The 25607-nt window shown below is 36.4% G+C and overlaps 4 protein-coding genes and 2 pseudogenes across 8 annotated transcripts; 1 reads left to right on the top strand and 5 right to left on the bottom strand.

Moving 5' to 3' along the window:
* Positions 1-1523: 1523 nt before the first annotated feature.
* Positions 1524-2557, bottom strand: LOC126759550 (anionic trypsin-2-like). Its single transcript, XM_050474417.1, has 3 exons — positions 2268-2557; positions 1929-2205; positions 1524-1871 (listed from the first exon to the last, which is right to left on the bottom strand). The coding sequence occupies exons 1-3, from the start codon at positions 2555-2557 to the stop codon at positions 1524-1526; spliced, it is 915 nt and encodes a 304-aa protein (XP_050330374.1).
* Positions 2558-4563: 2006 nt separating this feature from the next.
* On the bottom strand, positions 4564-5619 carry LOC126759575 (anionic trypsin-2-like; annotated as a pseudogene).
* Positions 5620-7340: 1721 nt separating this feature from the next.
* LOC126758384 (anionic trypsin-2-like) lies at positions 7341-10618 on the bottom strand (annotated as a pseudogene).
* A 1168-nt stretch (positions 10619-11786) lies between these two features.
* On the bottom strand, positions 11787-12782 carry LOC126759562 (S-phase kinase-associated protein 1). The gene is made up of 2 exons (XM_050474439.1): positions 12603-12782; positions 11787-12484 (listed from the first exon to the last, which is right to left on the bottom strand). Exon 2 carries the CDS (start codon positions 12467-12469, stop codon positions 11984-11986), a length of 486 nt encoding a protein of 161 aa, XP_050330396.1. The 5' UTR covers positions 12470-12484; positions 12603-12782; the 3' UTR covers positions 11787-11983.
* Positions 12783-13974: 1192 nt separating this feature from the next.
* On the top strand, positions 13975-21369 carry LOC126759516 (histone-lysine N-methyltransferase Suv4-20). Of its 5 annotated transcripts, none has more exons than XM_050474342.1 (3): positions 13975-14432; positions 15554-16221; positions 16325-21369. In XM_050474342.1, the coding sequence occupies exons 2-3, from the start codon at positions 15616-15618 to the stop codon at positions 20231-20233; spliced, it is 4515 nt and encodes a 1504-aa protein (XP_050330299.1). In that variant the 5' UTR covers positions 13975-14432; positions 15554-15615; the 3' UTR covers positions 20234-21369. The 5 variants fall into 5 exon arrangements, with proteins under 5 accessions (XP_050330299.1, XP_050330303.1, XP_050330301.1 ...); XM_050474346.1 differs by lacking the exon at positions 13975-14432 and adding an exon at positions 14657-14770; XM_050474344.1 differs by lacking the exon at positions 13975-14432 and adding an exon at positions 14657-14777.
* A 2910-nt stretch (positions 21370-24279) lies between these two features.
* On the bottom strand, positions 24280-25224 carry LOC126759570 (RING-box protein 1A). The gene is made up of 3 exons (XM_050474447.1): positions 24957-25224; positions 24862-24889; positions 24280-24716 (listed from the first exon to the last, which is right to left on the bottom strand). Exons 1-3 carry the CDS (start codon positions 25032-25034, stop codon positions 24496-24498), a joined length of 327 nt encoding a protein of 108 aa, XP_050330404.1. The 5' UTR covers positions 25035-25224; the 3' UTR covers positions 24280-24495.
* Between the last annotated feature and the right edge of the window lie 383 nt (positions 25225-25607).

Here is a 25607-nt window from a genome sequence, read left to right as displayed (position 1 = left end):
TGTATAGAAAACTTTCACATTTGTCAATGTATCTTCACAAAAGTTGACACAGATAATTTTCTAAGGCAACAATGTAATCTCCGAAGAAATTGTTCAGTTCGGCTTACTATAGCATATAGCTGCCATACAATCTGAACGATCGGAATCAAGTTCTTGTATGGAAAACTTTTGCATTTGACAAGATATACTCACGAAATTTGGTATAGATAATTTTCTAAGGCAACAATCTCCGATAAAATTGTTCAGATCGGATTACTATAGCATATAGCTGTCATACAAACTGAACACATAGTTTCTAAAAGAAAACCTGTGAAGGGTATATTAGCTTCAGTGCTGTCGAAGTTAACGTTTTTTCTTGTTTTCTCTTAAATACCTTCATCAATAATCGCCACCATATCAACATCTATGTATGTACATATGCATATCACAGTAATTTATGGTAAAAAATTAGGTCAAAATTTACAAGAGCGACTTTTCCCAAAACTTTACCGAATATTTTTCGCACTATTCGACTGTCAGTTAATTGAAGACCCATACGACCTTATTTTTTCGCTACTCATTAAATCAACCGCAGCAAGTCTTTATATTTGACGTTTGCAACGCAAATCAATTTTGCTTTTCCGCCCACTTCGTCGAATTCCCCAGTTCCGGTGCCGGTTTACTTTTCTTTGATGCGAGAGAGAGCTGTCAAAACTCACATTTTTTATAACATTTGCCAATGATGCCACTGCTGAAGAGTATTAGATTGGCTATTTTATGAATAATTGTTGGGTATTATATATAAACAAAGATGAGAAAGCAAAGCAATTCACAAAAAATATCAAAATTTGTATGCTAGTACTAATAAGTACATATGTAGATAAGTAATCATATCATAAAACAACGTCACATATTCAAGAGAAATGTCTTCAATACATGTACATATATACTTATATACTTCACCACACATTTCTTTATTTTAGGCATTTTCGATAAACTATACAAAACAATAAATTAAACACTTTGAAAAGGCATATATAACTGCTAAAATGCAAAATCAATAATTAATTTACATAAACATTTATTTTGCCAAAATATGTTGGCACAGTTCAATAAAATTTCGTTTCACACTGATTTTGTCAGGTAATTATAGCGGTTTACTTCTGGCATCTCGCATTTTCTGAAATCAGCTGATAGAAATTCCCTGATCTCCATCGATGTCAAATAATCAGAGAACTCGTTTGAGAGAAAAATGAGAGCCAATGCGAGAGATTCGTATCATATTATCCATGACGCTATTATCAGCAGTTGCGATCATTTCCATTGTATAAAATGTTTGTATAAATGATTCTACACTGGGTGAAACACTAAGTCGATCTCATATTATTCAACCGCTCTCTAACACGCTCACCTACATTAAAACATTGTCAACTCCTCACTCCTGCCCCTAACACATAAAACACTTTTCTCATTAAACTTAGTTTAATTTAACTGTTGTAATAACAACAACCGTTAATTTTCTATATAATTGTCTGTTATGCGCTTCACATACCTTTCATTAAGAAAATTTGCAAAACCATTAGCAAAATCAAATTTACAGGTCTCAATTTACCGAAACCGTTCTCACGAATCCAATCAAGATACGAAGTCACATTGGTATAAAAAGCGGCATATCGGGTACCACAATTATGGCCAAATGATACAATACCCGTTACACTGCCATTGCATATCAACGGACCACCCGAATCACCATGGCATGAATTTTGTTCAAAATCATCCTCATCGGCAGCACACATCATGCCAAACAAAAACGGATAGACTCTCTCTTCACAGGATTCAGTTGGCATTATATAGACATCGGCGTGTAATATTAAATCAGGAATCGGACCCAGCTAGAATAATTAACAGTTGAAGTACCCTTTTATTGTATTATAATAGCTTTTACTCACGAAAAAAATGCGACCCCACCCAAGCACGGTGCATTTAGTATACGGAGGCAATATGTTGGTTTGCAGACTAATCCTCTGTGCTGAAACACCGTCTTCATATATATTTTTTAGCAACAATAACAAAGCAATATCATTATGCAAAGTCTGAGGGTCGAAGTAGGCGTGTCTAATAACTCTATCAACTTTTAAGGCTTGTGTTTTTTCAGTAACAACCAAGCGCCTCGGAGTTCCAGCTACGACCAATATATCGGACGGTCTCAATTCTATTCGGGTACCGCTGAATTTAGAGAAGTATTTATATACTTATTATGATTTTTTACACGAACCTCAAATTATTACATCACACAAACGCAATGTGCTGCGGTCAGAATAACTCTGGGTGAGATTATAGAGCCACCACAATAGTGATCATCTCCAAAAAACCTTTCATATTTTTTTCCTCGTATGGAGACAACATATTTTGCCAAATTATCTATCTTAGGACGATAACCGCCGGTTATCAAAAATCTATATTTTTCTTTAGTATTCTCCATTATGATCTTTCTATTGTTTTTTGCACAAAGATATGTTTCCAAACGCAAAATGTTGAACAAAATTATTGACACTAAAAGCTTTTTCATAGAACACATTTCTAATTTCTAATAAACAGGATTCAATACTATTTAAAATTGTATTATGCTTGATGTGGAAACAAATCAAATTGATATTACGAGTATGTGTTCGAAATAGAAAAGATGAAAAAGTTCTAATTTCGGCTGAAGATGAGTTTCCGGAACGTTTGTCAGCATAAACGAGAGTTTATATCTAATATTGATTGAATTCCGAAGGCAGCCGATTCTACATTGCCAAAATTGGCCTAAGAACTGTTATTCCGGCGAAATTACTCTGTTTGGATTAGTATGCTTTAGGTTAAGTTTGTCATAATTGGAGCACTACCTAGCAGCAGAGCTGTTGCGCATCCTCTTGATATCATTTAAACTCCACCTGGTTAGGTGATACATTGCAATGGAAGGAGCCATCTTAAGACCTTCTCATGAATGACTGCCAGTTTAATCATCCATCTTCTTTGCGTTCCATATCCAATTTAGACCCAGGTTCCATAAAAGGTTTCTTTCAAAATTGTTTGCCCAGAGGTGCCTCTTACTACTGCGATCCCCTGTGCTAAATTATAATTTTCTTAATTTAGTGCTAATTTATGGCACGTTATAGGTTTTCGATTAATAACGTTTTGTGGGAGTGGCAGTGGTCCGTTTATTTTTCTGCCACGGAACACGCATGCCAACTGTCATCAAGATATCTGGATTTTTACTCAAGTTACTGCTTGCACGGTCGGACGGATAGACAGACAGTCACCCGGATTTCAACTCGTCTCGACATCCCGATCATTTATATACATATATGTATAAAACCCTATATCTGTCTCAATTAGTTTTAAGTGATACATACAAGCTTTAGGTGAACTAAACTTTGTAGTAACATGCTGCAAGAGTATAAAAATATAACTGGTTCGGCTTTTCAGAACTCACCGAAGGTGATCGGAGCTGCTACCGCTCGCTTCATCCCTATGGTAGATTAGCATAAGTGTATAAAATGGGTAAAACACTTGAAGTTCTGTTACCTCCATCGGAGTTTGAGCAAGCTAAGGACTATTGAAAAGAAGTACACCAGCTATTTTAGCCGACCGTTTACACTGCACCCTTCAAGCGTACAATATTTACACCGATGAGTAGGTTCAGAGTGTCAACAGCACGACAAAATCGTCGAAAACTTGTCGCTGACCACTCTTCATATACCGAATGTGTGGAAAGCTGGTATAGTGGTCGTCATACTGGCACCTGTCAAACTCACCAATCTAGGGAGACTTATCGTCCGATAACTCTCCTTACCAAAGTGATGAAGACACTTGAGACCTCTTTAGTCCCGACCTTCATTCACCGCCTGAGTCAAGCATACCCTTCAATATCGTTTCTTGAGAGTATACAGAACTTGGCGTTATAATCATCTGTACAGCGTTGAGCCTTTCAAAAGCTTTTGACACAGTGAAACACACAACGTTACTGAAAACATCGAACAATCTACGCTCCCTACAGGGCTGAATAGGTGGGCCATGAACTGTCCGAGAGGTCGGCAATCATCCGTACTAATTCGATATTGATGTCAGATGTCAATGGAATTGATGGCATGTGTGCAAAAGTAAACAGTTTTCTCACTCCTTTTCTGCAGAGAGCCTAACGCTTTCGCCCACCAAACACGCAATGACCGTATTCACGAACTATACGTTGAGGTATAGTGGATGTCATGAAAGGCGTTTTAGGCAATTTATTGCCAGAGTACAGTCAACAACCACAGCAAGTTTGTTGCTGCTGCTGCTGCTGCTGCCTCTGCTCCAGCTGCTGCCGAAAAGATGGAAGAAGTCAAAAGGAGGAGTCGGAGTAAAACAACTCAACACGAAAGCGTTTTAACATGGCATGTCACAGCATCGATACAGCCGTGATGAAAACAGCCTGTGTTCCTCCACTCTGTATAAGACACAATACGATTATTGCCGTAGACTTCCCAGACTGCCTTCCAGTGAATGGCGTATTTGGAATTGAACCACGACCAATAAAAACTAATATTCATATCATTTTTTACTTCACATTCCTTCTATTATGAAAATTTGTAACACAATTAGCGAGAGAAAGTTTACAGAGCTTAATTTACTGAATCCATTCTCACGAATCCAATCGAGATACGAAGTCACATTAGTATAATAACCAGCACGGTAGGGTACAGCACAGCCAAATCCAAATGATACAATACCCGTTACACTCCATTACATATCAGCGGACCACCTGAATCACCAGTGCACGAATCTTTCCCAGAATCAGTCACATCTCTAGCACACATCATGCCAAAACCAAAGTGTCTATAACTAACTTCACAGAGTTCGGTTGGCAAAATATAAATATCAGCGTGTAATATTAAATCTGGCATTGGACCCAACTAACATATTTATTTAATTAATAGTACAGATTGGTATTGATTTAAAATATGTTTTACTCACGTTAAAAATTCGACCCCAGCCAAGCACGGTGCATAATGTATACGGAGGCAATGAGTTGGTTTGCAGACTAATCCTCTGTGCTGAAACACCGTCTTCATATATATTTTTTAGCAACAATAACAAAGCAATATCATTTCGAATAGTTATAGGGCAATAGTAGGTATGTCTAATAACTTTATCAACTTTTAAGGCTTGTGTTTTTTCAGTAACAACCAAGCGCCTCGGAGTTCCAGCTATGACCAATAAATCAGACGGTCTCAATTCTATTCGGGTACCGCTGAATTTAGAGAAGTATTTATCTATATACCCATTCAGATTTTTTTACACGAACCTCAAATTATTACATCATACAAACGCAATGTGCTGCAGTCAGAATAAATTTGGGTGAGATTATGGAGCCACCACAATTGTGATCATCTCCAAAAAACCATTGATATTTTTTTCCTCGTATGGAGACAACATATTTTGCCAAATTATCTATCTTAGGACGATAACCGCCGGTTATCAAGAATTTATAATTTTCCTTAGCATCCTCCATTATGATTTTGCTATTGTTTTTTGCACAAAGATATGTTTCCAATCGTAAAATGGTGAACAAAACTATTGACACTAAAATTTTTTCAATTGAACACATTTCTAACTTCTTGTGAATTTGATTCAATAATAATAATTATAACTTGATGTAAGACTCAACATTTCAAACTGCTATGTAATCGAAAGAGTTTTGTTTTTTGTTTTAACTTTTTGTAACTAATATTTTGTTTTATTTGGAATCTTTATTATTATTAAAATGACAGTAACTAAATTTTCTCACAAAAACAATGATGTTAAAGTACAATGAAAAATATTATACCTAATTGATCCCACCTTCATAATCAATTGAAGCGAAAGGGGTGATCTAATGGAAGATATATTCTTAGTCTCCTACATTGTTTCCTAAGAAAAACCAATGCAGTGTGAGATGGTGCATTATCGCACTTCTTTATTCAATAAATTCATAGGAAAAATCGAAGAATTCACTTTTAGAGCCTCACAAAACGACGTGAAATTTAGCATAGATGTCATTAACAGTACTACCAACTTACGGAAAAAAATTACCAATTCGAAAAACACCCGACGTATAAATTAAAAATTCACCTTTCAATTTGATCACAGTATTATTTCATGCCTAAGGGTAAACACAACTTGTATGGACTTTCCAATATTAACGCCAATGTTCCAATCCACATCTTGTTATCCTTAATGGTTGTCGATAATCGTCTCCATGACCTTTAGGTGGCAGAAGGTTAAACTTATTGGCCTGAAGAACTTGGCTGTAGTGTAATTCTTTTTGTCTGGTATGGGAATAAACATGAATAGGGATCTTCTTTTATGCTATGCACCACCACCAATATCAGTTGTTATTCCCCATTTTAGAGGAGTCTTGGCCATATACTATATATTTTTGGCGATTTTTTTTCAAAAGAGTTTATTGCCCACAGTTTGCTAGCTTTAGGCCTTCCTTATGAATGCTTAAGTGCATAATTATTAATTATTCTTTTACAATCCTTAAGTATTCGTTGCCTCCTTGCTGTTAAGTCATTTTACTTTCTTTTGTATCTTTTGCTAGTGTCTTGTGCTTATTCTGGTATTCTGGTACTGCTTCTGGTATTGACGCTATGCTTCCTAAAGTTTGATCATTTCTCTTCGCTCTATTAAACCATTTCCTTACTATTTTCTATTATTGCTGATAGTTGTGAATTGCGCCATGGACCACATGTTCTTTTCTCTTTCATTGAAAACTTGCAATCGGGCTGCAAATGCTTCGATTTTGCTATTCTTTATGTTTTCTATTTTCTGTTGCAGTTCTTGGAAGTTTATTGCTTTATTCATTAACAACAAAGATTTTCCTAGGATATCAATTAATAACCCTGAGGAGTATTCTACAATTCTGACATTGTTGGTACAGAAGACACCATCCATTTAGAGATCATGCTCTTAGACCAGGTGGTTCCAGAACGTGTATGTACTTGCCCCAATGAAGATGTAATGCTTTGATCTCCTCCTCTACTTTCACAGCATCTGTTTTAGCGATTGGGGGGTCCATCTGACAAGCAAAGTCTGAAAATTTGCTGACTTCTTCAATGCTATAACCATCACTAATCTCGCTAGCACCAAAGGTGTTTTGAAGATGTGTGGCAAACTCAACGTTTTCTTCTTTTTTCATTTCACTACATAAAATGCGATGAGTGATTTTAACAGTTTTTTCTTTGTACTTAGAATTCGATCCAATTCTATTATTATTAGATAGAAACTAAATAAGATATTTTCAAAATATAAAGCTTACACAGAAATATTTTCAATTAATATGCGTGTTATTTACATCACTAGTCTTTCGTTATAAAAATCTGTAATACAATTACCAAAATAAAATTCACAGGTCTTAATTTATCTAGTCCATTCTTACGAATCCAATCACGATATGAAGACACATTAGTATAATAACTTGCCTCGTCGTGTAAAGCACAGCCATAACCATATGATACAATACCCGTTACACTGCCATTACATATCAGCGGGCCACCCGAATCACCAGCGCACGAATCTTTCTCAAAATCATCCTCATCGGTAGCACATATCATGCCAAAAAAAAAATCATCGTCTCTCTCTTCACAGAATTCAGTTGGCATTATATAGATATCGGCGTGTAATATTAAATCTGGCATCGGACCCAGCTAGAATAATTAACAGTTGAAGTACCCATTTATTGTATTATAATAGCTTTTACTCACGCTAAAAATTCGACCCCATCCAAGCACGGTCCATTTAGTATGAGGAGGTAATGAGTTGGTTTGCAGACTGATCCTCTGTGCTGAAACACCGTCTTCATATATACATATTTTTTAGCAGCAATAACAAAGCAATATCATTGTGCATAGTCTCAGGGTCGTAGTAGGCGTGGCTAATAACTCTATCAACTTTTAAGGCTTGTGTTTTTTCAGTAACAACCAAGCGCCTCGGAGTTCCAGCTATGACCAATAAATCAGACGGTCTCAATTCTATTCGGGTACCGCTGAGTTTAGAGAAGTATTTATCTATATACCCATTCAGATTTTTTTACACGAACCTCAAATTATTACATCACACAAACGCAATGTGCTGCGGTCAGAATAACTCTGGGTGAGATTATGGAGCCACCACAATAGTGATCATCTCCAAAAAACCTTTCATATTTTTTTCCTCGTATGGAGACAACATATTTTGCCAAATTATCTATCTTAGGACGATAACCGCCGGTTATCAAAAATCTATATTTTTCTTTAGTATTCCCTATTATGATCTTTCTATTGTTTTTTGCACAAAGATATGTTTCCAAACGCAAAATGTTGAACAAAATTATTGACACTAAAAGCTTTTTCAATTGAACACATTTCTAACTTCTTATGAACAGGATTCAATACTAATTAATTTATATTAATTTTAATATATTCGAAAGTGAAAAGGTGAACAAGTCTAAGTTCGGTTGAAGTTAGTTTGTATGTACATACATACTAAGTATGTAAATAATAAATACTTTAACCTCGGATGTTCTTCAGATACTAGGACCGTTTGCCTCCTCGATGGTAGTCACTTTGTCGTTGGTGCGGAAGCTTAACAGCTTGGTCATCACCACTATTCAAGGACCCTGTTTCCGGAGTTTCCTGCCCTTTTGGGCGAATATAAGTATACGGGAAGATGACTGTCCCTCCACCAGCCAAAAGCTTCCGAAAGAAGCTCAAGAGACCGCTTACCACGAAATAAATCGCTAAAATAGCAAGCACGACACAGAACATCACGAGCAGACATACTCATAGAAGAGATGCGGAAAGTGTCTCATCTTCCATATCTTCAAATTAAAGAGTCGAGAAGAGAAGTGACATCGACTAGACAACAGGAGAGGTCAACTGCTCCGAAGCCACATACACTAAGACCTGGCCGAAGACACAGCAATCCTGAGGTTATAAAAGTTGTCAGGGTAGCAATGCTTCCTCCGAAAGAGCTGGTCAAAAGGGATGAGGCGTTTATGGGCTCGAATTAAATGGCCATCGCTCTAGTGTAGCAGTCATGGACTTCCAAAGATCAGGTAAGAGAAATGAAAGATAATTTGACACTAGTTATATAAGATCTCACTTGCGAGAACCCTCGAACATATACATATCTCTGTATTTCAAAATTTATAAGTAGAGTTCTAGCGGAGCCAAGCCAAGTTCTTCAGGCCAATAAGTTTAACATTGTGCAACTTAAAGGCCATGTAGGCGATTATCCACAACCATTAAAGGCAACACGATGTGGTACACAGTTGGAGCCAAGACTCCAAAAGTAATTGGTGCGAGGATAATGGGCCAAAGGACAAAGCTGCCAATACTTATGTATACCCTAGCATGCTCCGAGCAGAAATATTTACCATCACCTTACATATGTATGTGAAGTCATACTCAGTAGAATGACTATTAATCAACTTATGGATAGTGTGGGAATGTGTCATGAAACTAAATGCAGTAGACGAACGGAATAAAGTTTGGCTATTCTGGGTTCCGTACTTAAAGGTATTGCAGGAAAGGAAATAGCAAACAAACTTGTGAAAGAAGCGGCCCGCAGACGGGCCCTATGCCCTTCTATCCATTAAGTAGACACACGATAAAGAAGGAACTGAGACATGAAAAAAAAAGAAAATAAAGAAAGGTACTGATTAGTAGAGGCGGAATAAGACAAACGGCTACAACACCAGAAGATATAAAAATGTTTTTTATTTAGTAAAAATAACTTAAGTATAATAACATGATTTTTTAGAGGATACTGCCGACTGAACGAGCATTTGCACAGAAATGTACTCTGACGAGACTTGTCGGTGCTGTGAGCTAAACTCGAAGACACCAGTGCACATATCGTGACATGCGATGCTGTAGCTAGAAGAAGGCTGACGCTTCCAGAAATCATTCCGAGGCAAAACTACATTAAATCCATCAATCCCTCAAGCATCTAAAGGGTTTTAAGGGCTTTAGGATTGAACGAAATAATGTGAAAGAATCAGAGGGCACAATTCTACCAATATATCAATCTATCCACAGCGACTATATTAACTGGGCGAAACAGTATGGACCATACACTTGACAGCCTCCTTTACTTCGCAAAGGAGCGCGATTATTGCCAAAGTATCAAGTCGCTAGCCGGCAAAACCTGGGGAAAAGCAACCGGCCGGCTGGTCATTATCTACATAGCACTAGTATCGTCGGCTGGACTGACTGACTGTCATTCACAGCGGAGCCATTAACACCTTCACCAACTCCCTATCAGTGAATGGTATACTTGAAGATAAAGCAATTCCTAAAGCAGATAGAGAGCTCGAGTTGCCCCGAGAGTCAGGAATGGCCCTTTCGCAAATTCCGTTTGGATTTTGTAGCAGGTTAAACTACAGAATTGTCCTCTAAATACTAAATTGTCCTGCGTGCAAAGAGTTCTCGCATGACTCCAACCACCTCTTTGAATGCATATTGAATCCTACTTATCTAAGACCCCTCTCGATAAACTTGGTTTCCTGGGTAGACTACTTCTTCCTGTTAGATGACTGCGATGACCATTAAATATTTTCCTCCAAGTCTCCCCTTGTATACCCCGACTTACCCATCTTATGTCCTGCATACAACGGTTCACCGTACGATACTAATCACCTTTTGAAGCCATCTCCTTTCTCCCTGTGGTCCGTAGCCGTCGAAACAGCTCGTTTTTTGGGCTTCCCGTTAAGTGAACTCGATGACAGCCAGCATGCTACTTTCCCCCCAAGCAGGGTCTAGGTACTTGTTACAACAACTTTCCAACAAATGAACAGCTTCTTGGGGAGAAAAGGACGTTGATATGTCAAATTTCAAATCAATTTCTCAAAAACTGAGGGACTAAATACAGACCGCCGGACGGATAGACAGACCATATGACTAAATCGATTCAGCTTGTCTTGCCGATCAATTATATAATACGTTCATATTTTATAGAGTATCCACAAATTTCGTGAAAAACTTAATATCCCTGCTCAGGGTAAAAATATAAAAGCTCTTCTATAAATAAAAGCTCTTCTAACAAATTATGAAAAGGTCTTTTTTAAGTCGAATGTAGAGTCATTCGACCCTTTTTGTTCTCTTAAATACCTGCAGCATTAATCGCCACCATACCAACTTCTACATATGTAAGTATATCACAATAGTTTATGGTAAAGAATTAGGTAAAAGTCTACAAAGACGACTTTTCCCAAAAATTTACGGATTAAATATTTTTAATCTAAAGAGCTCTTTGAATTTGCTTTATACTTATGTGTAGTTTCGGTGCGAACGCAACATAAAGTTGATGGAATACGAAATCGTGTATTTCGTCGAAATAGAAAATAAGGCCTTTTGTTGTTGTTGTGTGACTATAAACTTTCCTAAAAACAACTTTCAGGAATGCTTCCGAGTTAACTGTTTGTGTCAGGTACCAAATTCGGGATATCAAGTATTTCGTAGAATATAAACAATTTTGTTGTTGTTGTAGTGACACAAAACTTCCCCAAAAACAATTTTGAAGAATGATTCCGAGTTGACTGTTTGTGTCAGGTATCAAATCCCGGTACGTTTCGAAAGCACTCTTACAAACAATATATGTATGTACATATGTATCTACATATATTTGAAGAGTAGAAACTAAAGCAATCAACCGAAGAAATACATATTATTAACTTTTTTCTTAGTTAGCTTTAAAAAAATATAATATTGTAAATAAATAATGAATACACAATCAAAATTATACCATTATTACAAAACTTCGTATCGTTTTTGGGGAAAATCAATTACATTTATTGCGAAATATTGTTTAAATATGTTAAGAGATTTTAAAGGAATCTCAGCAGTGACAATTCAAGCCATAAAATTTTGATTAAAATTTTATACTGATCTCTCCTTTATAGTAATATTTTTTTTATACATTAGTTAATATAAGGGCTATTGTGTTTTGAATATATACTACTTTATTTTTCCTCACACCATTCGTTCTCTTTACGAACTTGTTCCTCTTCTGCTGGCGTGAAATCGTTTTTGATATTGAAAGTTTTCCGGATCTCTTCGGGTGTTTTACCTTTAATCATATTTGCCACAGTTTTACAAGTTACATCCAGCAACCCTTTAATATCCAAGTAATTAGCGGCTAAAATTAGTTCAAAGAGTGTGCCCTGATCAACTTTCAAAAAATCTGCATCCCAGGAGGAGATATCATCGGTACGTTTTTCTTTGTTCTCATCATCTTCGGTTGGTTGTGGATCGTCTTTGTGATACGTAGCCCATGTAAGTACTTTACGCAGTATGGCAGAATTCACATTAGGTAATGGAACAGTAGCGTTTTCGCTATCATCCATGCCGCAATCCTCCAACATTGTTTTTATTGTACCTGAGCATTTTGCGATTTGCACGTCAGTTTCGAAGTTTTCGTTGTCTGATGATTGCAAGGTAATAGGCATCTTGATATTCTATTTCTGAAATTAAGAATAAATCAAATAATATATGTATACACACATGCACAAATGTTTATGGTATATTTAGAAAACTTTGATTGCTCTACAGCTCTATGTTTTTACCGTCACCGAAACGCACCTTTTCTTTACAATTTATCAAAACTTTCAGATCTTGTATTCACGACAAAACGCAATATAATTGCTTCAATATATTCCAAATATTTGGTTTTAAACGATTGCAACAGTCCTGTAAATCTAACAAATGAATTTTTTGGGACCTTTTGCACTGCTCAAAATAAATTCACGAATGACAAATGACAAAGGCGCAAATATAAGTACATATTTCAGGGTTGTATTCACAATATTATTTTAGAGTTGCCAGAAAAATGCAAATATTCGTCTGGAAAAATATTTTGTTTCCCAGAATTTTTTCAGGTAGATAAAAATATTTTCTTTCATCGTAATTTATTAAATAAAGACTTGCAATAAAACTATATTTATGTTCATTGAAACTTTAAGTTATTTGTATAAACAGTTTCAACGATACGGTAAAGTCACATCATAAATCTATTACATTCGTCAACTCTACAGCTCAGGTTTCGTTAAACTCTTTTACTTTTCGCTTTTGTTCTGCTGCTGTCATCTTGATTGAAATGAAGATGTAAATAAAAAATTTATTTTTTTATATATATTTTTTTTACACTTCTTATTCTGGCAATTTAGAAATACATTGTTTTTTTTTTGTATCCAGTAAAGCAACATAATAATCTAATGAGCTACAGTGCAGTCGTCATATGTCCACAAAAAAGTGGAGGCACAGGCGCCAGTTCCAAAGAGACGTACATGGTTATAACGTCTGGCAGCCCATAATGCGTAAAAGGCCATCAAAAGCAATACGGTTAAAATGGATAAAATCAATTGATAAAAAATTGTCATTTTCCGATAGCTGAAAAGATATTGGCATAATGTCAGGAGAGCACCGCAAATATTTAAATCTTGTAATTCACATGGATACTTTATTTTGAACAGTCCGCATACGTGATTGATGACCGCATTCACAACATTTTACGTCATTAAGTGTTCGAAAAAGGTCTGCCTTTTGCTTCTCCTTATATTTACAAAATATATCACGGATATCGTCAGATAATTCCATTATATCCGACATATTCCAAGGATTTAAAAAAATAAGTATTATAAACAGCGATCACAAAAAATATATGTATATTTGATGAATTGATATTTTCAAATTTGAGTTACTCTTCTGTGTTGCTAGATTACAACAATTCGTGCAACACTAAAGAATAATAATGTATATTATCCAGGTTCCTAAATATTATGCATAACCTGTAGAATAATTATAGATAAATTAAATTAAAGATAAATGAATAAGCTTAAAATTAGATTGAGTAAAATTCGATAAAGTGTTTTATAATGTAGCAATATATTATTGCCCGTGTGTTCATGCTATAATTGCTTATGGCAGACGATTTTTGGTGGTTTCGGTACGAGTTTATTATCGCGACGACGAACGAGGACAACTACAACGAAGTCGAAGACGCTGCTAAGAATTTTTGTGGTTTCTGTTTCTTTTTTATTCGTTGTGAAGTGAACGTGAATTCAGAATTCTATATATTTTTATTATTTTTACGCAGCAATATTTGAGCTTATCTCTACTAATAGATTAAAGTGATTAAGAAAAAAAAACGATTTTATAGAGGGTGTAATGGCGTGAGGGAAGCGAAAACAAAGAAGTTGAAACTTCTGTGTTTTGTGCGTGAGAGCTCGCTCGGAGTTTCTCGCCAGCACAGACGGCTAGACAGCAAGACAGCAGTCAGAAAAGTTGAGCAGAAGGAAGTTTAGGTTGAAAAAATAATTGGCTGTAAATTGTTTGCAAATTGAAAGCAGCTGAAGATATCGTTTAACAATTTGCAGATCTATGGGAGCTATTTTCATAGCGGCTTTTAATCTGGTAAATAATTGCAAAAATGTATTTATACAAGTAAAGTTTTTTTCGTTCTTGAGGACGACGGTTTTTTTCTTGCATTTTCTCAATTTTGCTGTTGACGCTGGCTGGTAATTTTTTCCAGTTATGCCTTTCAGTATAGTGTTATCTCGTTTGTACCAACGTGAATAGAAAGGTGTAGACTTTGTAATGTGATTATTCCCTTTGTCTTCAGAAGTACACATATTGTGATTGTTAATTGAGGTGTATTGAACGGGTACCATTTCGGCAGAAAACCATTCGATATTAAGTGATCTAATAAAGTTTATTTGCTGTGTTATTATAAAACTAATCCATATTTATGGGTTCGAAGTATGTAGTGAACGACTTTTGATTGAATTTTGTGTGTTTCTGTACTTTTTAAACGACGGAAAAGCATATTACTGCAATAGTGGCATTGGTCGGCTTCGACAGCTGATGCGATTTCGCGACAGGGCTGCGCAAGTATCACGACACAGCGTGCTCCACTGCTAAACAGTCGTTTCGCTCTCACTTAAAGCTGAATACGAATGCGAAAGTTTGGCCCTTTTTTTATCGAGTGCGTTCAATTATAGCTACCGCTGGCTTTTCTGTGACAAGATCAAAACAGGCATGTTAGTGCTTTAATTTGATGAATGAGAAATTAATTGACAGTGATTGCTATTTAAAATATAAAGGATAAGAATAAAAAGTTTTGAACTGTCCAATGTTTTGTGAAACGCCAGATTGCTTGCAAATATTGTATGCCAAAGGAATACGGACTTTGTATACATATATATTAGATATATTTTGGAGACGGCGACAACTCTACCAGTCACTTTAGTTTTGTATGACAGTCAGTTTTTTTTATAATTATTTGGAAAAATCAATTGTATTTCCAGTTTAAAATAACTCTTGTGCAATAGCAGGAGGATAGTTAGAATATTGTACGTCTTATAACATTTTACACAACTTTCCAAAATACCTACTAAATAAGCCATATTTAGTTTCACCTTAACACATCAGGGGAAGCAAAACAATGATTGCCAACCACTTTTAAATTGATAATTGTTATACATTGTTATGTTTTGACATACTTATTAATTTAATTATTGTATTTTTTATTACAGTGACTGTTAACTGTTAAGCAGGTGCCTAAGCATCAGCGGCAGTGACAGGAAGAGTGACAACAATGGTTGTTGGTTCGAATCATCAGCGGCGTGGTGGTGGTGATACTGGCAGCAATAGCAAAAGCGGAAATTCTTCGTCCAACGCAATCTCCTCCACCTCAAATAATAGTACGTCTAGTTACCATCATTCAGCTCATAACACAGGTCATCATAATACTAGTGGCAAAACAAATTCGATGTCTTCACATAATAATGGCGGAAGTAATACCCATAGCAGTTCAAATGGTCATGCCCAACATCAGAGTACATACAATGCATACACAAATGGCTATCATTTAGGCAGTACGATTGGCGGCACAAATGGAGCTGCTAGTAATAGTGTTAGTCGACTTTCACAGTCGACGGGGATGACACCAAAAGAACTTTCCGAAAACGATGACCTAGCAACTTCACTGATTTTGGACCCGCATTTGGGTTTTCAGACGCATAAAATGAACATTCGATATCGTCCACTCAAAGTGGATAGTGCTCAGTTAAAAGCTGTAGTGGATGATTTTATTGCAACACAAAATTATGATGTGGCGGTAAAAAAGATATTTAATGGCCCTTGGATACCAAGAAGTTTTAAAAGTAAAAACAAAATAAGCTTCAAGCGACTACACGATCATGTAAGATTTTTTATTCTATGCTTAAAATAGATTTGTTCAATACAACTTCATAACAAACATATGTATATTTTTTTATTAATGTTTACCCATATGATATTTTCAGATAATTCGTTATTTACGTGTGTTTGATAAGGATAGTGGTTTTGTAATTGAGGCATGTTATCGTTACTCACTCGAAGGTCAGAAGGGTGCCAAAATCAGTTCGACAAAGCGGTGGTCAAAGAATGATAAAATCGAATGCTTGGTTGGTTGCATTGCTGAGTTGTCTGAAGCTGAAGAAGCTGCTTTATTGCATACAGGCAAAAATGATTTTTCTGTTATGTACAGCTGTCGAAAAAACTGTGCCCAGTTATGGCTGGGACCTGCTGCTTATATAAATCACGACTGTCGGGCGAATTGTAAATTTGTTGCCACTGGACGCGATACCGCATGTGTGAAAGTGTTACGCGATATTGAAGTTGGTGAAGAAATTACCTGTTTTTATGGGGAGGACTTTTTCGGCGATGGCAACTGTTATTGTGAGTGTGAAACTTGTGAGCGGCGTGGAACCGGCGCATTTGCCGGTAAGGTTATAAACGGCCACACTGGCAGCGATGCTGGTGCCTTAGCAATGGGGTTAAGTGGAGCTTGTGTAATTGGTATAAACTCGCATGATCCATCTGCAAGTGGTGGTTATCGATTACGTGAAACTGACAATCGTATAAATCGTATTAAAAGCCGTGCCAACTCTACAAATTCAACACACCTTGATACAAACACGTGTGCGGCAAACGCACCCACAACTACTGAAAGCTCTGCAGGGGCTCAGATTGCCAAGAAGACGGAAGGTGACGCCGGCATTGCTATGGAAGTCCCTAATTTAGAAACAATGAAAAAACAACAACCTACTGTGGTAGTGACCCCGTTAACGATGAAGGAATTGCGACAAAAAGGTATGACCAAATACGATGCCGAAATGATCATGGCCAACACATACCAACGGCATCATCATCATCAGCAGCATCACTCTCATCAACATGTATCGCAGCAAGATATTAATGGCAAACATTCTGCAACTGATACCATATCAGGTAGTAAAGTAGGTGGTAGCAGTTTTAATGTAGGGAGAGAATCGCTACGCAAATCGGCACGAGTAAACAGCACCAGCAGCACGATATCTTCTGGTTCAGCGGACGAACTTTCTGTAAGTGCCGCAACAGCTGTGTCCCGTAACGCCAGCGCCGGTGCCGTGGCCAAAGCGAATGCAACAAGTGCAGCGGCTGAACCAAAGTCGAGCGCAGCCACTACTGTGGCACGACGGCCAATACGAAAAAATCCTAGCAATGTTGTGCATAAAACTAATTCGTACAACAACAAGACAAGTGGCTATCTTACACGTAGCAGTAGCAGCAGACAAACACGTGCTGCAGCAGCGGAATGTGCAGAGGAAACGGAAGAATGCTGCGATCTAAGGGATACAAATGATTTCAATGAAATGGACGAGGAAATTGATAATGACATGGAACAACAACAACGCACCGACGCAGCAATTGATGTTGCCAGAACAGCAACAGTTGTGGGAGACGAAAAGGTCGGACTGTCTAAAGGCACCGAACGCCAGCGACATGACAAACCAATACGCCTGCGCAATGGACTGACTCGCGCCGCCGCCGCCGCAACTTTGCATAACAACAGCGGCGGGCGTATACTGCGCAATCACCACCAGCATCAGTCGACTGCACACAATAGTGATACAACCGCGTCAAGCATTGGCACGGAATTAAAATCAACTGCCACTGATGCCCATACGAATCGTAATATTTATAACAGTAAAAATAATTCTAACAATAGCAGTAGTTTAAGTAGTAATTGTAGTAGTAGTAGTAGTGCTAATGATTCAAATGAGTTCTTTAGCGGAATTGCGGATAGGTTGCCGACTAGCAGACACTATGCTAACACAGCCACTATGCAAGAAGTTACCAACTTTGACCCAAGCTCAGCACTTTGCCATGCTGACGATGAGAATGGAGTGAATGCCACAGGCACCACTCACATTAGAAATAAAAGTATTAGTCCAAGTTATCGAAAAAATTTAATAGATTCATTTGAAGAGGCGTCAGTGACACAAGCGCAAGAATCTATTGGGACGTGTCTTGCGAAAGATTCTATGCAAACACACGCACAACGTGCAACTCGTCGAAATCAGCAACGCATCGCTATTAAAACCGATATCAGTACAATACCAACAACAAATGGCACTATAACAACGCGTAAGCGGAGTCTATCTCAGCTAACGGAACAACAAGTGCATGACGTTAATAATCGCAACGGTAGCGAGAATGATGTGCAAGACAAAGCTGCGACACACGATACAGTCGATAGAAACTGCGCGCCTGTTGTTGCTGTTACGGCCATGGAAACACTCTTGAAGACACCGGAGCGGCGCTTGAAGTTGACGCTGCGTATGAAGCGTTCCCCAATACTCGACGAAGTTATTGAATCGGGGACTAGCCTGAGCGACGAGAGTAGCAGTTTTAACGGTTCATTCAGTCGTGCCTCATCTCATTCCGCCGAACCGGTGGAGTATGAGATTTTACGCATGGAAGGTATTTCCGAACACGGTGGTGACTTTGATAGCATTCCGCTAAAGCGTAAAAAGCGTCACAAAACGAATAAAGAGCACCATCATCACCATCGTCACCGTAGTCGCCATCGGCAGCATCAACGCTACAATGCTGCTGATGAATTATCGCATAGTATGAATGTTGAAGTTTCTACCACGCCCCCGGCGGGTGTACCAGCCGCACAGTCCAGTCCACAAGCTGCTGTACTGCCCCCACTAGCCACTGATGCTAACGGTTGTGCGGTGCACACGCCACAAAAAAAGCGACTACGTTTAATATTTGGCAACGAGACGCACACAATCGACATTCCAGCGATTAGTTCAAATGCTAGCCTAAATAGCACTCCGTTCAATACCAGCGGTAGCAGCGCCGAGTGTGAAAATGAAACGGGCGACATGAGCGAGTCTACAATTGCTTCGAATGTCACCAACACAACACATTCGGCGGTTGCTGTCACACCCACGACCAGCACTAACGTCAGTGCTGACACCAGCATTAGTACACGCGCAAATGCATCGTTGATGGCCAACGCTTCAACGCATTCAATATCATCCAATGCACCTACCGAGCCAGCCATTTCGCCGCAATCGCATTCGAATTCTAATTCGAGCTTGTGTTCTTCGAATTCCATCTTCGCGTCGGCCTGCTCGACAGCATCTGCGCCCACATCGTTGCCACAGAGTGACAAACACGACCAGCGTGAGCAAATTGTTGCTTCCTCAGCAATAAATTTTGCACACACCACGGTAGCGACGTCTGTAACTATTCCGCCGTCGACAATCGCGCCGGTAGTAGCAACAAATACTGTTGTGGTGGCACCGCCAATGTTGCAACACAAACCCTTTACATTGCTGCAGCAGCACTTGCAGACTTCCGCAGTTACACCCACCGTTACAACCCCACACAATAACTTTAGCACTTACATGCAACATCCGCTTGGTGGAACGGGCAGCATCACTGGCTTGCCAAAGACTGCAACAGCAACTGGTCCTAGCGGCAACAACAACTGCATTGCCAGCAACTTGAATGGCGCAGCAGCTGCGCTGGCGCCAACCTTGTTTTTATCGCAGGCGAGCGTGCCAAAACATACCTTCGGCTCTTGTGCCTTACTGCCGCCCCCCACTTTCGCACGCAATTTAACAACCAGTGGTCACACGTTGTCCATGGGTTCTACAGCGATCACTGCCACTGCTGCGAGCGCGTCACACAAAGCAGTTGCCAGTGCGTCGTTGCGTGCTCTCAATGCGTATACAACCACATCAACAACAACGATGACAATTGGTACAACAACAGCAGTGTCTAGCGTAAACGCGCTAGGCAGTGTACTCAGTGGTGGTGGTGGTGGTGGTGGTAATGGTGTTGCCACCACCTTAATGGTCAAGAAAACGACTGATCTCCTCATGAATTGACCTTCATTGTTGGCAATTGTTGTACATTGTGTTTCGCAAAGGGCAGTAGTGCTGTCGCTGCGTTTGTGGCTGTGTTCTTGGCTGGATAGTGTTGCTGCGGGCGCCAGGCGCGTTCCGTTTTCAGCATTTTGTTGCATTCTATTAAAGCGTGTTTAGTAGTTAATTTTCTATGTGTGTGTGTGCGTGTGTTGTGTTGTGAGTTTGGTAGCGCTGGTTGAGCGACAATTGAAATTCAACATTTTTTTTTAACGAATAGTACGAAATGTTTTGCGGCTTGGTTCAAAGTAAAGTAATAGTTTATTTTAGATTATTACAGGTTAAGTAAAATGAATTAAATTAATGAATAATTATGGACAATTAAATGATTAATTTCTTAAGTAAATATTATATTTCATAACAAAAAAGTTCATTATCAGGGAAAAATTTCGTAAACTATAACTGTGGGTTTCTAATCTCTCAATTAAAATTGAAAGTGGTTAAAATAAATATTACTTGTAGAAAATTTGAAAAGCAGTTTTAAAAGCTAAGCTTCCCAAAAAGATCATAACAAAAACGGGCTTTCGTTTCCTCGATAAAGCCGCTTGTGCACCACCGAATGTCTGGATTTATTATTTATTTGCACATGTTGTTTTTTCACAGTGAAAGCAATCAAATATAATGATTTTTATCATCAATTACACAAAATTTCGACAAAAAGTAATTTCACAATTTTAATTTAATTTCTAACATACACTATATTTAAACGGAATGGTTTGTGAAATTTATGTGTTGAAATTATGTATTTTCAAATTTATCTTCCTGTTCTAGTTAATTCAATAATATGCTAAAATCATGCTTTTATATTATGCATAATAAACATTTTTGGTGTGTGCTTAAATCGAAAATATTTAAATGTTTCGAACTCTTTTAGAAAATTCATAGGAAAATAGTTTTTTTTTTTTTGTAATGTCCAGCTTTATTTAATTTTTTTTGTTTGGAAATTTATCATAACTCTTACTTTCCTCATTGAAATGGTGTATTGTATGGATATGAATGATGTTGATCAGTTTTTCTTTTTTTTTTCTCTCTTCTTTTCTCTACTTTTTATATTGCAGATGAAAAACTTATAAATAATAAAAGAAATGAATTGACTTTAAGTAGCAATGCTAAAGTTGATGATTATGTAGATAATAATCCCTTTAAATTCTACAATAATCCATCTAACAGCTATGAACATGGGTGTATAGGTCAAAGCAACAACAACAGTAACAAACATGGATCGTACGAGAAGAACCAAAAGGGCCACAAACCAATTGCTAATAGCTTCTCAGATATTCTTTATAATAATAATGAGATGTATTTGAATACTGAAACCACGAAACAGAATAGCGGTAGAATAACAAAAACTACAACAAAATATATTGATAGCGAAAATCCTAATACAAATAATAATTCAATGGTTAAGAAGTTACGTATAGAAATCAATCGAATTCAAATCATGTATAGTTAAATTGCAAAAAAAAAAATAAGCATATTAATACGCAAGCCTGCATAAAATATGAGCCTCGAATGGAGTCGCAAAAATTGTAACTTTCCATTAAATGGCAATTAAAAACAAAAGTTGAAAGTTGACTAATACAAAAATAAATGAAAAATTCATTATTACTCAGTACATTAGTTAAAGCATTCTTAATAAATGTCGGTTGTGCGACCGGAAGTTGAAATTAATGAAATAAATGAATAAAATTGAATAGTAGAATGAAATGTAAAGAATAATAAAAATGAAAGTCGAGCGTAAATTAGTATCTCAGCGCTGCCAGGTAGCGTATATTAATTATTAAACAGAACTTTGACATATATGTAAATAAAACAAACTATGTAAACATTTTCTCCAATAGTGTTCTAAAATCCGATTAAAATGTTGCTAAATGATTTTAAATCGTAATGCATAAAATAAATTCTACAGAAAATTCAAAAAGTGAAAAAAATTTCAATATATAAATGCAGGAAATGCTGGTAATATATTATAAGAATATAGGGTTTCTAAGGAAAAAATAATGAAGAAATGTGTATAGTATATCAATAAAATATTAACTTATTATTGAAACATATTTCTCAAATAATCTTTATATGCTGTCGTAATGACGCAATATGAAATGAAATTTGTCATTACCGATATTTTCTGTTAATCCTTTTTCCTTATTTCGTAAAGAAGTACTGATACTTTTGTTTAATGCAAATTGCCAATCAAATGCTAGAAACTTGAATGTCATACAATAACAATCAATTGGCTATTATACCGTTAGATCGCGCTCAGCTGCTTAAACTTCAAAACTAATTTGTACCCTTAAATAATATTTTCGTTTTAAAAATAATGAATTGTATAAATTTTTTTGTTTTGCATACCAAAGTCTAAAAATTCTCTAACTGTGGTGTAGAGAGCATACAATAGGAAAAAATGGAATAAATTTAAGTGTAATCATAAAACGGATAGTTTTACATTAAGCTGATTTGTAAATATTACAAAACAATTGTGTTCTTTATATTAATATTAATTAATTATATGAAAACTGATTCATATAAAACTAATAAACGTAAAAGAAATCTTATAAATTAGCGCAATAATATAATGAATGTAAAATAGATAAAGAAAAACACTTAATGCAAAGCACTAAACAACAAATTAAATAGAAAGAGTGATAAAATCATTAAAACAAGAAATCAATTGACCAATTGCAAACAATTTGTAGAAATAATAATTAATTAAAAAATAAACAAAATGTAATGATAAGTAAAAGCTTATTAATTATTTTCAACTTAAAATGCCAATGCATGTGCATTTCCATAAACAAGAAATACAAAAATATTAGTTTTAACATAAAAATTTAGTATGTTTTGTTAATTATTTACGCTTTGCCAATATCTACAGTTTTAAGTTGTTTTCCAATATTTACGTATGTATAGCGATAATATAATAAATTTGTTTATTTTGTTCTCATAGTTTAACTTTTCACTTTAGTTAAATAAGCATACATACAAACTTTAAAGCATTCATCTCATTTAGTTTTAATGCAAATAGAATTAATTTACTGATACTTTTACCGATTAAATAAAGTTTCATTAAATATTTGTATACATTAAAGAAATAAAAATTACGAAAAGTATACCAATTTATTATAAAGTATTTGTATTTGTCGCATGCTATAAAAGAAACAAAAACAAACGTTAATTTCGGTTGCAATGACGTTATAATGCCCTTCACAAATAAAAATTTTCCATACTAGAACTAAATTTTGATCGGTTAGTTTGTATGATATGGTATTTATATGTTATAGTGGTATACTCGGAAAATATACATCGGGAGAATGTAGTTTGGATAATAATCCATACAAAAATTCTTTAAGATATCTCGTCAAATAAAACAAATTACTAAACAAGGACTTAAGTACGACAGCTATTTGCTAAAGTTGTCCAATAGATATTGGTCTATTGTGCCCTCCCCAGTTGTTGTAGCAACAGAATTCTCCCGAGTTGACAGTACTTGACCGGATAAAAAATCCGGGTCCATCTCGGTTACGTATTCCCCATTGTCGTGGGAATGTATGCCTTCCTATAACACATATGGTCACAAAGGTCCAGCATTCTAAAAAATTCCGGAAGCAAACGCAATGGACGTGAAGTGTCCCTGTCCATGTAGCTGCTTCCAAGGGCATTGATGCGGCTTCTACAAATTGCTTGGAAGTCTAGATAGTTGTCCGTCATCGGACAACGTCGTAATCAAATGAGCAGCTTTTTGGAGAGAAAAGAACGTGTGGAAAAGTTCGAACTGATAACTCAAACCCTGAAGCATTATTTCGCGTATATATAGACAGATGACGGACATGGTATAGTTCTTTCATATATCTTATTGTAAAAGCTATAGTGATTACAATTTATTGCTAAATAGTCTTAAGCGACGTTATCGGAAAAAACTTACTTAATGTTTTGCAGTTGCGACCCAAGAAAGGAAAGTTACTGCGGACTTTGAGCGATGAGAATCTTCAACCAACACTTAATATAATACATCCTTTTAAATAACTTGGTATCAAATCCATTTATTTTGCAATCATTTTGACAAACTAATTCTAAATTATTATTTAGCTTTTAATCAAGAATGCTGCAGTTTAATAGCAAATACGATATAAATTATTTGTAGGCGATCTCAATAGCGCCTTAGTGGGTTTAAAGATGAAATAAAAAAGAGCAAGATCCCTCTGTTATCGCGATGAAATTGTTAACGCCGCTTAGTGGCCATATTTCTGGAATTCCCATTCCCTATTGTCTAATGGACACACCTGTCGGGTTTTTAACCAACGGGAGATGCAATGAAAATGAAAAGCATGATTACAGACACCCCAAGCAACAGTACATTCCTCGCTGGTAGCAGACGCCTGATTGGCCTGACATTCTATACACAAATCCATTATATGGTTACGGCAAATAGCGCAATTGTCTACAACAATATCTAGAAATAGAAAAAAATCGACAGTATTACTAAAATAATTTTGGTAATTATTTGGGGTTTATAAGGACTTCAGTTCAAGGTTATGTAGTAATGAAGCAAATTACTACACAGAAATAATAAGTAAATTTGATTATATTATGCATACCCCAGGCCCATAAAGCGACGGCATTCCACTAAAAGTTAAAAAAAGGTGTATTTTTTGTTAACTGTAAAACTTGAGAATGAAATGTACGTGCTCACCTTTTTTACATCGAAACGCTTCTTTTCTCCTTTGCTACTTGAAGTTGGTACCTCGAAATCTTCCTCGTCGACCTCCATTTCAATTCGTTTGGGGATTGTCCGCAAACGATTTGATTAAAAATTTCAAAATTAAACTTCTATATTGCTCAAATTTGCTAAAATATGGTATAATTGTTAACAATTGAAAACAATGCTTGAACAAATTACAACAACGAAGTGTAATGTCAAATTTTGCATGCAAGATGACTGTCGCTTTGTAACAATGTTGCCTGCTTTAAAATAAAAATTGTGCAAAATCGTTGAGACTGCTATTTATCACATTTTAAATAATTATGAAAAAAGATTTGTGTGTAAAATCAGCTGCTTTATGACGGAAAACCGATTGCTTACACATCTATTTTTTTAATGCAATTTTTTTTAATAATTCGTGTTTGGGAGGTATGCTATATTAAGCGTTAGCAACATTGTTTTACTGTTTTCCCAGACTACTGTTAACTATGGCCTTCAACATGATCAATGATGCCATATTAAATAAAAAAAATAAAATTTTATTTTTCGTCTTAAAAATATAAATATCTGACGCCCAAGCGATCATTCCATAAATTTAAACAATTATTGCAAAATGTGAAATTAAGTACTACCTTTAGACAT

This window comes from Bactrocera neohumeralis, chromosome 5 (assembly GCF_024586455.1).
Source record: "Bactrocera neohumeralis isolate Rockhampton chromosome 5, APGP_CSIRO_Bneo_wtdbg2-racon-allhic-juicebox.fasta_v2, whole genome shotgun sequence".
Lineage (NCBI taxonomy): Eukaryota > Metazoa > Arthropoda > Insecta > Diptera > Tephritidae > Bactrocera > Bactrocera neohumeralis.
The sequence above is the reverse complement of the archived record's forward strand: the minus strand, read 5'-3'. Positions and strand labels throughout refer to the sequence as shown.

What these genes read in the sequence shown, in the direction of transcription:
- LOC126759562 (XM_050474439.1), bottom strand. Translation starts at nt 12,469, where the DNA reads ATGCCTATTACCTTGCAATCATCAGACAACGAAAACTTCGAAACTGAC.
- LOC126759570 (XM_050474447.1), bottom strand. Translation starts at nt 25,034, where the DNA reads ATGGAGGTCGACGAGGAAGATTTCGAGGTACCAACTTCAAGTAGCAAA. An exon ending in AGCGTTTCGATGTAAAAAAG is followed by an intron (nt 24,890 to 24,956) that starts GTGAGCACGTAC and finishes TTTAACTTTTAG; the next exon opens with TGGAATGCCGTCGCTTTATG. An exon ending in CGTCGCTTTATGGGCCTGGG is followed by an intron (nt 24,717 to 24,861) that starts GTATGCATAATA and finishes TTCTATTTCTAG; the next exon opens with ATATTGTTGTAGACAATTGC.
- LOC126759550 (XM_050474417.1), bottom strand. Translation starts at nt 2,557, where the DNA reads ATGTGTTCTATGAAAAAGCTTTTAGTGTCAATAATTTTGTTCAACATT. An exon ending in GCACATTGCGTTTGTGTGAT is followed by an intron (nt 2,206 to 2,267) that starts GTAATAATTTGA and finishes CTCTAAATTCAG; the next exon opens with CGGTACCCGAATAGAATTGA. An exon ending in GGTGGGGTCGCATTTTTTTC is followed by an intron (nt 1,872 to 1,928) that starts GTGAGTAAAAGC and finishes TAATTATTCTAG; the next exon opens with CTGGGTCCGATTCCTGATTT.
- LOC126759516 (XM_050474342.1), top strand. Translation starts at nt 15,616, where the DNA reads ATGGTTGTTGGTTCGAATCATCAGCGGCGTGGTGGTGGTGATACTGGC. An exon ending in TCAAGCGACTACACGATCAT is followed by an intron (nt 16,222 to 16,324) that starts GTAAGATTTTTT and finishes TGATATTTTCAG; the next exon opens with ATAATTCGTTATTTACGTGT.